Source organism: Gorilla gorilla, chromosome 2 (assembly GCF_029281585.2).
Source record: "Gorilla gorilla gorilla isolate KB3781 chromosome 2, NHGRI_mGorGor1-v2.1_pri, whole genome shotgun sequence".
Taxonomy (NCBI): domain Eukaryota; kingdom Metazoa; phylum Chordata; class Mammalia; order Primates; family Hominidae; genus Gorilla; species Gorilla gorilla.
In genome coordinates this window covers 207,573,706-207,586,629 of record NC_086017.1, presented here as the reverse complement: position 1 = coordinate 207,586,629, position 12,924 = coordinate 207,573,706, and the positions used below count along the sequence as shown (strand labels likewise).

The 12,924-nt window shown below is 51.0% G+C and overlaps 1 protein-coding gene and 1 pseudogene across 1 annotated transcript; both read right to left on the bottom strand.

Moving 5' to 3' along the window:
* Positions 1-6,114: 6,114 nt before the first annotated feature.
* On the bottom strand, positions 6,115-11,705 carry LOC115934002 (uncharacterized). Its single transcript, XM_055382151.2, is given in 4 exon segments — positions 6,115-6,534; positions 6,862-7,284; positions 7,286-9,075; positions 11,511-11,705. Coding segments are annotated over 3 exon segments (1,581 nt in total). The 5' UTR covers positions 8,024-9,075; positions 11,511-11,705.
* LOC115930145 (serine/threonine-protein phosphatase 4 regulatory subunit 2-like) lies at positions 10,200-11,319 on the bottom strand (annotated as a pseudogene).
* Positions 11,706-12,924: the final 1,219 nt, after the last annotated feature.

The following is a 12,924-nucleotide window of genomic DNA, read 5'->3' as shown; positions in this document are numbered from 1 at the left end:
AGAAGTCCAATTAGATTTATGAGTATGACCATGACCATGCATAAATATAACCAATTTCTGAAAGCGCTGCATACATGAGTGCTGGTTCTTGGGTGCCAGTACAATGCCACGTGTGTGAGGCTATCAACATTAGGAAGACAAAAGACACTCCCAAAATACAAGTCAGAACAGGGTCAAGTGCTGGAGGAGATCAGTGAAAGGCCACCCGCCACCCCCAGAGCCTGGCAGAAAGCAGCTCGCCCAGGAGGGCCGGCCGGGTTCTGTGCCAGCTTCCCGGGGCTACTTAACAGCGTTCCAGAGACTGGGGCTTCAACAACAGAAACCTATTGTCTCATGGTTATGGAGGCCAGAAGTCTCTGAGATCAAGGTGCAGCCGGAGATGGTGGCACATGCCTGTAGTCCCAGGTACTCGGGAGGCTAAGGCAGGAGAATTGCTTGAACCAGGGAGGCAGAGGTTGCAGTGAGCCGAGATAGCGCCACTGCACTCCAGCCTGGGAGACAGAGTGAGACTCCGTCTCAAAAAAAAAAAAAAAAAAAAAAAAAAAAAAGAAGGTTCCAAGTACTGTAAAGAAAAATAAAGCAGGCTGGACTCAGTGGCTCACGCCTGTAATTCCAACACGTTGAGAGGCTGAGGTGGGAGGATTGCTCGAGCTCAGGAGTTCGAGACCAGCCTGGGCAACATAGCAAAACCCTGTCTCTAAAAAAAAAAATTAGCTGGGTGTGGTGACGTGCACCTGTAGTCCCAGCCACTGGGGAGGCTGAGGAGGGGGGATTGATTGAGCCCAGGAGGTGAAGGTTGCAGTAAGCCAAGATCACGCCATTGCACTCCAGCCTGGATGACAGAGCCCGACCCTGAAAAAGAAAGAAAGAAGGAAGGAAGGAAGGAAAAGAAAAAGAAAGAAAGAAAGAAAGAAAGAGAAAGGGAGAAAGAGACAGAAGGAAAGAAAGAAAGGAAGCAGAGATGGGGGCATGCTGGGGAGGGGGCTGGGGACGCAGGGGAGGGGCTGGGGACGCAAGCTTTCCTGAGCTCCCACAGTTCTCTGCCCCTCTCCTGTTTCATGGCGCGAGGGCCCCCTGGGGCTTGCGGTGGTTTTGCACCAAGCTAGTATCTTGTTCTTCCCAACAGACGGAGGCCCATTGAGGCTTCTCTGTCCTCCATGGGGAACAGCATTGGCCTAAACCTGCAGACACCATTGCAAAGGGAAGTCAGCTCAGGCAAACCCACTGATGAAGAATGATTCCAGCTTGGGGACAGAGGTTGACATTTCTTGCGTGGGTGATTTAATGTTGGGCCTCAATTTTTCACTCCCCCCGTAAGAGTATGACATAGCCACAACCTTGCCAGGACCCGAGGGAGGGTGGATGGACTTATCCATCCCATAGGTGTTGCTCGTGGCTGGGTGACTTGCTTCTGCCAACGAGATTTTCACAGACACGGCACAAGCAGAAGCCTGGAATGTGTGGGCACTGCCAGGCCTGCCCTCTAAGGCTCTTGATTTTTCCCACGAGATGTGCGTGCCCCAGGGAACGGCAGCTCTGGCTGTGGGATGAGAGGTGTGTGGAGCAGGCATGGTTCCCATCTTCAGCCTGGAGTCAAGCCCAGAATAGATCAGCCTAAGCCCAGCCACGCCACAGGTGCAGGAGTGAAGAGCAAATGCTAACTGTCCATGGAATTGACTTTCAAAGGGGCGTGTCATGTGCCTCATCCCAGCAACAGGGAAGGCATTTCTCTATCAGTCAGTTGGTAAATGATTATTGACAAACAATGTGCTGGGAAGGTGGAGTGATTTGAGTAGATTTGGCCTCTATTCTCATGGAGCTTCCTTTCTAGAGGGGAAGGCAGATGATGGATGGATAAATATTAATGATTCTAACAGGTTGGTGCAGCAGTCATTAAAAGTAATGGAAAAAAAAAAAAAACAAAAGAAACGGGGAGGAGCCGGTGCTGCAGTTCATTAATAGTAATGGCAAAACCCGCGATGACTTGTGCACCAACCTAACCCAGTAACCACGGGTTTGCAAATGTGGCGATGGGCAAGTTCCGGGTGCTAGGAGAGCATCTAGCTTCCCGGAGTCAGGAGACGGGGGTTGGCAACCTAACCAAGGTTAAGTCCAAGGGAGGGGGGTGGGCAGGGAGCGATATTTCAGTGGAGACTGCAAGGATGAATGGTATTTAGAGAGTAAACCCCGATAGAGAGGGTGTGTGTCTGGCACAGAGAAGAGCCTCTGCAAAAGCTGGTGGGGCGAGAGGACACCGTGTGTTCATCCACCTGAGGGGCGACCAGCAGGCTGGAGCTCAGCGGGTTGAGAGGAGGATGCAGTGCCTGGGAAAGGCACCCTAGGCAGAGGGCACAGAAGGGCAAAGGCCTGGAGTCAGGCCTGAGCCTGTGTGGTTTGAGGAACGGACAGAGGCCTGTCCATCAGGAAGGGAACGGCACAGGGGAGAGACCTTAGGCCAGAGCAGAGGGCAGGGCCGTGCTGGGCACTGTGGGCTGTGGATGGTGCTGGCATTTAAGAGGGGAGACCATAGACCAGGGCAGAGGGGTGGAGAGGGCCGAGCCGGGCACGAGAGAGGAGACCATAGGCGAGGGCAGAGGGCAGGGCCGTGCTGGGCACTTTGGGCTGTGGATGGGAGCTGGCATTTATGCTTGGGTGATGGGAATATGTTAAAAGATTTTAAGGAGGGGAGTAACATTTGGGATTAACGTGTATTCTGGGAATCTCAACACGGTAAATTCAGTTTGAATTTTCATAAGACTTCTGCAAAGGCAGAGAGAAATAAGATCGTGTCTACAGCTGTGTGATCATATTTTAAAAATTACTAAGTTTTTAAACGTGTTTTCAAATGGTGTGTTTCTATCTCACATTGGACATAAGTAGATTGCAAGATTAATGGAAAGTAGAATAGTTAACTGACTTGCCTGAACATAAAAGAGACATCGATTTGAAAACAAAACATTTATTCATTTACTTCCGCTGCAGTTTTCTTGACTGCTGAATTTCACGAGAAGGGATTGTTCAGGGAGGGACGTGGGGCTGAAGACCTGGAGAGGAGCTGTTGCTACCGCTGTTCAAATCCGAGGGTGGTGGAGATGGAGCTTTGGGGAGGAGCAGGTGCTGCCTTTTAAGTCTATGAGAGTCGTTGAGCTGGACGTCCAGGGAGGAGCCGGTGCTGCCACTGATGTCTTAGGTTGTGGAGCTGAAGACAATGAAGGAGGCAGTGTGGCTGTTCTGTGAGACTCGTGGAGCTGGAGATCCAGGTGGGACAGGTGTTCTAGCTCGGGGAGGAGCTGATGTTCTACCTTCAGGGCCCTGCAGCTGCAGACCCGGAGAGGAGCTGATGTTCTAGTTTGAAGGTCTTGCAGCTGCAGATCCGGAGAGGAGCTGATGTTCTAGATTGAGGGTCATGCAGCTGAAGACTCGGGGAGGAGCTGATGTTGTAGTTTGAGGGTCGTGCAGTTGAGGACTCGGGGTGGAGCTGATATTGTTCGCGTTGAGGGTCTTTCAGCTGGAGACTCAGAGAGGAGCTGATAATCTTGATTGAGGGTCATGGAGCTGGAGACCCGGACAGGAGCTGATGTTCTAGTTAGTGGATCTTCCAGCTGCAGACCCAAGGAGGAGCTGATGTTCTAGTTTTAGGTTCTTGCAGCTGCAGACCCGGAGAGGAGCTGATGTTCTAGATTGAGGGTCATGCAGCTGAAGACTCGGGGAGGAGCTGATGTTGTAGTTTGAGGGTCGCGCTGTTGAGGACTCGGGGAGGAGCTGATGTTGTTCACGTTGAGGGTCTTTCAGCTGGAGACTCAGGGAGGAGCTTATGTTCTAGTTTTAGATTGTTGCAGCTGAAGACTTGGGGAGGAGCTGATCTTCTAGATTGAGGGTCGTGCAGCTGAAGACTCAGGGAGGAGCTGATGTTGTTCGCATTGAGGGTCTTTCAGGTGGAGACTCAGGGAGGAGCTGATAATCTTGACTGAGGGTCATGGAGCTGGAGTCCCGGACAGGAGCTGATGTTCTAGTTAGTGGATCTTCCAGCTGCAGACCCAGGGAGGAGCTGATGTTCTCCTTTTAGGATCTTACAGCTGCAGACCCGGAGAGGAGCTGATGTTCTAGATTGAGGGTCGTGCAGCTGAAGACTCAGGGAGGAGCTGATGTTCTACTTTTACATTCTTGCAGCTGCAGACGCGGAGAGGAGCTGATGTTCTAGATTGAGGGTCATGCAGCTGAAGACTCGGCGAGGAGCTGATGTTGTAGTTTTAGGGTCATGCAGTGGAGGACTCGGGGAGGAGCTGATGTTTTTCTCATTGAGGGTCTTTCAGGTGGAGACTCGGGGAGGAGCTGATGTTCTACTGTTAGGTTCTTGCAGCTGCAGATGTGGAGAGGAGCCGATGTTCTAGTTTGAGGGTCTTGCAGCTGCAGACCTGGAGAGGAGCTGATGTTCTAGATTGAGGGTCATGCACCTGCAGACCCGGGGAGGAGCTGATGTTCTAGTTTGAGGGTCGTGCAGCTGCAGACCCGGGGAGGAGCTGATGTTCTAGTTTGAGGGTCGTGCAGCTGCAGACCCGGGGAGGAGCTGATGTTGTTCGCGTTGAGGGTCTTTCAGTTGGAGACTCAGAGAGGAGCTGATGTTCTAGATTTAGGGTCACGGAACTGGAGACCTGGACAGAAGTTGATATTCTAGTTTGAGTGTCTAGCAGCTGCAGATCCGGAGAGGAGCTGATGTTCTAGATTGAGGGTCCTGCAGCTGGAGACTCGGGGTGGAGCTGATGTTCTAGATTGAGGGTCGTGCAGCTGCAGACCTGGAGAGGAGCTGATGTTCTAGATTGAGGGTCCTGCAGCTGGAGACTCGGGGTGGAGCTGATGTTGTAGTTTGAGGGTCATGCAGTTGAGGACTTCGGGAGGAGCCGATGTTGTTCACGTTGAGGGTCTTTCAGCTGGAGACTCAAGGAGGAGCTGACAATATTGATTGAGGTTCATGGAGCTGGAGACCCGGACAGGAGCTGATGTTCTAGCTAGTGGATCTTCCAGCTGCAGACCAAGAGAGGAGCTGATGTTCTAATTTTAGGTTCTTGCAGCTGCAGACCTGGAGAGGAGCTGATGTTCTAGATAGAGGGTCGTGCAGCTGAAGACTCGGGGAGGAGCTGAGGTTCTAATTTGGGGGTCATGCAGCTGAAGACCCAGGGAGGAGCTGAGGTTCTAGATTGAGGGTCTTGCAGCTGCAGATCTGGAGAGGAGCTGATGTTCTAGTTTGAGGGTGGTGCAGCTGCAGACCTGGAGAGGAGCTGATGTTCTCGTTTGAGGATCTTGGAGCTGCAGAGCCAGAGAGGAGCTGATGTTCTACTTTGAGGGTCGTGCAGCTGGAGACCTGGAGAGGAGCTGATGTTCTTATTTGAGGGTCATGCAGCTGCAGACCTGGAGAGGAGGTGATGTTCTAGTTTGAGTATCTTGCAGCTGCAGACCTGCGGAGGAGCTGATGTTCTAGTTTGAGGGTCTTGCAGCTGCTGACCCGGAGAGGAGCTGATGTTCTAGTTTGAGGGTCTTGCAGCTGTAGACTTGGGGAGGAGATGATGTTTTTCGCATTGAGGGTCTTTCAGTTGGAGACTCAGGGAGGAGCTGATGTTCTAGATTTAGGGTCACGGAACTGGAGACCTGGAGAGAAGATGATGTTCTAGTTTGAAGGTCTTGCAGCTGCAGACCTGGAGAGGAGCTGATGTTCTAGATTGAGGATCATGCAGGTGAAGACTCAGGGAGGAGCTGATGTTCTAGATTGAGGGTCTTGCAGCTGCAGACCTGGAGAGGAGCTGATGTTCTAGTTTGAGGGTCTTGCAGCTGTAGACCTGGAGAGGAGCTGATGTTCTAGATTGAGGGTCGTGCAGCCGAAGACTCGGGAGGAGCTGAGGTTCTAGATTAAGGGTCGTGCAGCTGAAGACTTGGGGAGGAGCTGAGGTTCTAGTTTGAGGGTCATGCAGCAGAAGACTCGGGGAAGAGCTGAGGTTGTAGTTTGAGGGTCGTGCAGCTGGAGAATCAGACAGGAGCTGATGTTCTAGATTGAGCATCATGCAGCTGAAGACTCGGGGAGGAACTGATGTTGTTCGCTTTGAGGGTCTTTCAGTTGGAGACTCAGGGAGGAGCTGATGTTCTAGATTTAGGGTCACGGAACTGGAGACCTGGAGGGAAGCTGATGTAGTAGTTTGAGGGTCTTGCAGCTGCAGACCCAGAGAGGAACTGATGTTCTAGATTGAGGGTCACGCAGCTGAAGACTTGGGGAGAAGCTGATGTTGTAACTTGAGGGTTGTGCAGCTGAGGACTTGGGGAGGAGCTGATGTTGACGGCTGTGCAGCTGGAGATCCGGCGGGGAGCTGATGTTCCAGTTTGAGGGCCGGGGAGCTGATGTTCCGGTTTGAGGGCCGTGCAGCTGGTAACCCGTGGGGAGCCAGTGTTGCAGGTTGAGCGTCGTGGAGCTGGAGACCCGGGTTGGGGGGAGCTGATGTTCCGGTTTGGGGGCTGGGGAGCTGGTGTTCCAGTTTGATGGCCGTGCACCTGGAGACCCAGGGAGGAACATCAAACTGGAACATCTGCTCCCCGCAGTGCCTCCAGCTGCATGGCTCCCAAACTGGAACATCGGTTCCCACCCGGGCCTCCAGCTGCACGGCCCTCAAACTGCAACATCGGCTACCCCCGAGTCTCCAGCTGCACAGCCCTCAAACTGGAACATCAGCTCCCCACCGGGTCTCCAGCTTCACAGCCCTCAAACTGGAACATCAGCTCCCCACCGGGTATCCAGCTGCATGGCCCTCAAACTGGAACTTCAACTCCCCACCGGGTCTCCAGCTGCACGGCCCTCAGACTGGAAAATCAGCTCCCTGCCGGGTCTCCAGCTGCACGGCCCTCAAACTGGAATAGTTTGAACCCAGCGGGGAGCTGATATTCCAGTTTGAGGGCGATGCAGCCGGAGACCCGGCAGGGAGCTGATGTTCCGGTTGTAGGGCTGTGCAGCTGGAGACCTGGGGGGAAGCTGATGTTCCAGTTGTAGGGCTGTGCTGCTGGAGACCCAGGGGTGGAGCTGATGTTCCAGTTTGAGGGCCATGCAGTTGATGACCCGGCGGGGAGCTGATGTTCAAGTTTGAGGTCTGTGCAGCTGGAGACCCGTGGGGGAGCTGATGTTCCAGTTTGATGGCCATGCAGCTGGAGACTCTGATGGGAGCTGATGTTGCAATTTGAGGGCCATGCAGCTGGAGACCTGGCGGGGAGCTGATGTTCCAATTTGAGGGCCATGCACCTGGAGACCTGGCGGGGAGCTGATGTTCCAGTTTGAGGCCCGTGCTCCTGGAGACCTGGCGGTGAACTGATGTTCCAGTTTGAGGGCCATGCACCTGGAGACCTGGCGGGGAGCTGATGTTCCAATTTGAGGGCCATGCACCTGGAGACCTGGCGGGGAGCTGATGTTCCAGTTTGAGGGCCGTGCAGCTGGAGACCCGGCGGTGAACGGATGTTCCAGTTTGAGGGCCGTGCATCTGGAGACCCAGTGGGGAGCCAGTGTTGCAGGTTGAGGGCCGTGAAGCTGGAGACCTGGCAGGGAGCTGATGTTCCAGGTTGACGCGGTGTAGCTGGAGACCCGGGGGGAACTGATGTTGCAGTTTGAGGGCCTCGCATCTGGAGACGCAGTGGGGAGCCAGTGTTGCAGGTTGAGGGCCGTGCAGCTGGCGACCCTGTGGGGAGCTGATGTTCCTGTTTGAGAGCCGTGCAGCTGGAGACCCTGTGGGGAGCTGATGTTCCTGTTTGAGAGCCGTGCAGCTGGAGATCTGGTGGGGAGCTGATGTTCCAGTATGAGGGCCGTGCAGCTGGAGACCTGGCGGGGAGCTGATGTTCCAGTTTGAGGGCCGTGCACCTGGAGACCCGGCAGGGAGCTGATGTTCCATTTTGAGGGCCGTGCACCTGGAGACCCGGCAGGGAGCTGATGTTCCAGTTTGAGGGCCGTGCAGCTGGATACCGGGGGTGGAGCTGATGTTGCAGTTTGAGGGCCGTGCATCTGGAGACCCAGTGGGTAGCCAGTGTTGCAGGTTGAGGGCTGTGGAGCTGGAGACCCGGGTTAGGGGGAGCGGATGTTCCAGGTTGAGGGCCGTGCTGCTGGAGACCCAGCGGGGAGCTGATGTTGCAGTTTGAGGCGGTGCAGCTGGAGACCCAGCGGGGAACTGATGTTGCAATTTGAGGGCTGTGCAGCTGGAGACCCTGTGGGGAGCTGATGTTCCTGTTTGAGGGCCTGGGAGCTGATGTTCCAGTTTAAGGCCATGCAGCTGGATACCCGGTGGGGAGCCGATATTCCAGTTTGAGGGCCAAGCATCTGGAGACCCGGTGGGGAGCTGATGTTGCAGGTTGAGGGCTGTGCATCTGGAGACCCGGTGGGGAGCTGATGTTGCAGGTTGAGGGCTGTGCACCTGGAGCCCTGGGGTGGAGCTGATATTCCAGTTTGAGGGCCGTGCGGCCGGCGATCTGGTGGGGAGCTGATGTTCCAGTTTGAGGGCCATGCAGCTGGAGACCCGGTAGGGAGCTCATGTTCCAGTTTGCAGGCAGTGCAGCTGGAGACCCGGCGGGGAGCTGATGTTCCAGTTTGAGGTCCATGCAGCTGGAGATCTGGTGGGGAGCTGATGTTCCAGTTTGAGGGCCCTGCAGCTGGAGACCCTTGGGGATCTGATGTTCCAGTTTGAGGGTGGTGCTGCTGGTGACCCAGGCAGGAGCTGATGTTCTAGTTTTAGGGCCCTGCAGCTGGAGACCCGGGGAGGAGCTGACGTTCCCATTCGAGGGCTGTGCAGGTGGAGACCTGGGGAGGAGCTGATGTTGTTCTAATTTGAGTGTGGTGCAGCTGGAGATCCAGGGATGAGATGGCCCTGCCGTTCAAATATGAGGGTCCCGTAGCTGGACTCTACGTGAGGAACCAATGCTGCCTCTGATGTCTTAGGTTGTGGAGCTGGAAACTCGCGGAGGAGCTGGTATTGGTGTTTCTAGTTGAGGGTCGTGGTATTTCCAGGGTTTCACAAAGGCCAGATTTTATTTCAGTTACTCAGAAGAGAAAGAAAATGTCTTCTGAAAGAGATGAACTCAGTCATTACCAATAGAAAAAGTATCCACTGTATTTATCTCTTATACAAACAGAAAAATATAACATTTTCCCCCTTAGAATAATATATATATATATAACTTAAGGTTCCATTGTATGTAGCCAAACAATAAAATCTGGAAACCAGCATGAAACCCTATTATTCACATGTTAAAATGTTGAAACTATGACCAAAATATGAAAACTGCTAGAGCTATCAGAAAGACAGAAGACAAAAAGCTTCTTACATATGTATAAACTAAATGTGATAATCTCAAAAAACTGTTCAAAATTATAATTACTTTCCAGGTTAAAAACTTTAATCCTAAATTAAAAAAAAATCTATACACAAACCACTGATTTGCCCAGACCAAAAAAAGAAAGAAAGAAAGAAAGAGAAATCAGCAGTAAGGTAAGCAGGACCCAGAGGAGCTGATATTCACAGTTCTTACATGGACAACTCTTTCAGGAATTATCCATGAAGTACTTTATTTTACAACCTGCTTTTCTTGTAAAACTAAAGGTGCACTTTTTTACATAAAAGTTTTATACAGTGTTAAAACCAGAACTGTGTGTAAAATACTGCATGTAAATGTTTCTAAATAGTCTTGTTCCATTGGTTCATCGGTGACTTCTGTGGCTTCGTCATCATTTTCCATGGATGATTCTGAAAGAATCTCTCCAGTTTTACTGGAATTGGATCCTACTAATTCTTCTGTTTCACGGCAGTCAGAAGAACCAGTACTTTCAGGGCCTTCGTTTTCACTACCTTCAGAATGTAGTAAATCTTTCTCAGCTTGAGACACATCAGATCCCTCCATTTCATTATTTTCCTCAGAAGTCTCTTCATTCACAGTTGAGTCATCATCAGATTCTTTTTCTTGTTTTTTTCGTTCTGGGATCATTTCTCTTGATGTCATAAAAGACTCTAAAAATAAGCAAATGTTGTTGTACTTAAATTTTATTTTCAAAATACCTCCACAGTTAAGTTTCATGAATTCCGATGTTCTGTAGTTCAAATCACATCCCCTGAAATTCAGCAGCAACTGCATACAGGTGGGAGAAAAGCCCAGCGTCGGCATTACAAGGAGTTCCATGATGTACAGTTCTTTCACAAAAACAATGAATGCAAGAATTTGAGGAGCTCCTTACTCCTCCCTTTTACAGATGGTCTCTCAATCCCTTCTTCTTCCTCTTCATCTTCTTCATCCTCTTCTGAACGCGCTGCCGGGTACCACGGCTTTCTTTGTCTTTATTGTGAGATGAAGGTGATGCTTCTGTTTCTTCTACCATAACTGAAGAAAGTTCTCTGCAAGTCGCTTGACTGGCTGTTTCTCCGACTTCGCCTTTTTGTCAAACCTGAGTCTTTTTACCTCATGCCCCTCAGCTTCCACAGCATCTTCATCTGGATGTTTATTTCTCAAAGGGCTCACCGAGGAAACTTCTGATTCAGATGTCGAAGAGTCACTGTGAGTTTTCTCTTCACTTTGCTGCAAATTTGCCTCTTTGCTGTCTGTGCTCTCAGGCCACCCATTTGTTGTCATGGGGGCTGACAAAGAAACCTTTGGTCAATTAAGTGGCCTGGGTGTCCCAGCCCCATTTATATTAGACCTCTCAGTATAGCTTGGTGCATTTCCAGGAAACATGACACCATTCATTCGATTTAAACTATTGGAATTGTTTTTCTCTGAAGAAGGATAAACACAGCTAACAACCATCACGTTCTTTTCTACTCCTCTGAGAAATTTGTCTGTTCCTGTATAGTTTCTCCTTGGATCTGTTAACAATTCACATAGTCGCTGAATAGTAAAAGGGATACGGTGAAATCCAGTGACAGTTTTCAGTATTCTTTCCTTTGTTTCATCAAAGGGAATATATTCGACATTAGGGTTGGGAGGAGCTCTTGGCGCAGGAGCTGAAGTTCTGAAATCATCCGTCACTTTCTCCAGTTTGAAAATAAAATAGCCTTTAAATTGGGACCACTGAATCTGTTTCTCCAGTCTTGGCTACATGACAAAGAAACTGATCCAGGACAGGACAAACTTTCTTTTTCCCCTCTTCTCAAAATCTTCCAGCGCCTCCTGGAGCCTGTCGACGTCCATGGCTTCCCGGAGTCCCTCACAGCCTCCGCCTCCCTCCGCGGGTCTCTTAGGGACCGGAACACCTCCCCCCACCCCCCGACGTCCTCCCACTCCCTCGCACACCCTCCAGCATGCAGGCCAAGTGGGGTGGGGGGGAACGAAGGGAGCCAGGGGAAGCGTGTGAGAGAGTGAGACCGACAGAGTGAGCACCTCCCCAAGCCGCTACCACCAGCCCTCCAACATGGCGCCTGGCACGTCACCCTAAAAAGTTATTTCTTGGAGAAGCGATGGATGACAGATTAATCTGAGAGTTACTATTAATGGAGAAACTTAGAACTTACCATTTTTCCTGTGAGGTTTCGGTGCTGACACTGCTATTCTGTGAGTTCTGTCAATTGAGTCCGTTCATCCAGCCTGGTGATGCAGCAGGTGTCACAGAAGGACCCTGTCCCAGCTGGTCCTGCTCCACTGCTATGATGGTGTGGCCTCTGATCTGTGACTGTGTCTTGAGGGGAGACCAGGCCCTTGATCACAAGCGTATCCATGGTGAGGTTCTGTGGATGGAAGCTCATGGATGTTCCTTCCTGATGTTCATCTGCCACCTTGCTATTGAATGCATCTTGTTTATAACTGTCTTCTAAATATTGAATAGAAATAAAGCATTTGTACAGTATGGGTAAGGTATAAAGAATATTGACACATTGGACACAGAGGACCTCCACCAAGTTTAGGGAGTAGAATCTGAAGAGACATAACTTTGGATGCTCCCTGGAGGCCCTGCCTGGGTCCCAGTCCCTTCCCTTCTCCTACGGAGGGAATCACTTCCTGCTTTAGTCTTTATTATTTGCACACTTTCCTTCATAGTACGTTTCTTTCACCGTGTGCGTACATCCCTAAAAAATATGCCATTTAGTTTTTGAACTTTGTTTTCTTTTTGAGGCAGGGTCTTGCTCTGTTGCCTCGGCTGTAGTTTTGAACTTTGACGTGAGGAAGTTCTCCTGCGTGGCTGCTCCTGCACTGCATGGCTCTGAGCATCTGCTCTGTGTCTATTTTCGTCCTCCATTCTCTCCCTGAGACCCACCCACACTGACATGGCTCAGTTTCATTGCTGCACGGTCTCCCGTCGTCTGAGGGGAGCATGGGAAATGTCTTCATCTTCCCGTGGATGAGTGTTTGGCCAGGTTGGGGCCCTTAGGACTGTGTTTTGTTGGGAACGTTCTTGGGCGTTTCTTTTGTACACAAGCGCAAGTTTCTTCTGGTCAGTAGCTTTCAAGTTTTAAAATTTCATCCCAGGTAAAAATGTAATTTTCCTCATAACCCACAACACACACTCTTTCATATACAAGCATAGCAGAAATATACTTCACAAGCGTTAGCAGTGCCTGGTGTTCCTGCTTCTCTCCATTCTCCCCAACGCTGGCATGGATTGGGTTGTGGGGTTGTGGGATTTTTGCCCGTCTGGTGGGTGTCACGTGATATCTCCCCCTGTTAGGCTGAGCCCCTCTTCATGTTTTCATTAGCCATTCCTCCACATTTCCTCTTCTGTGGAGGGCCGGTTCAGCTCTTTTGCCCAGTTTCTGTTAAGTTGTTTGAATTTTTGCACTTTTTCTTTATTATTCCTATTACTATGTTTTTGAGACAGAATATCACTCTGTCACCCAGGCTGGAGTGCAGTGGCGCGATCTCAGCTCACTGCAACCTCCATCTTCTGGGTTCAAATGATTCTCCTGCCTCAGCCTCCCAAGTGGCTGGGAT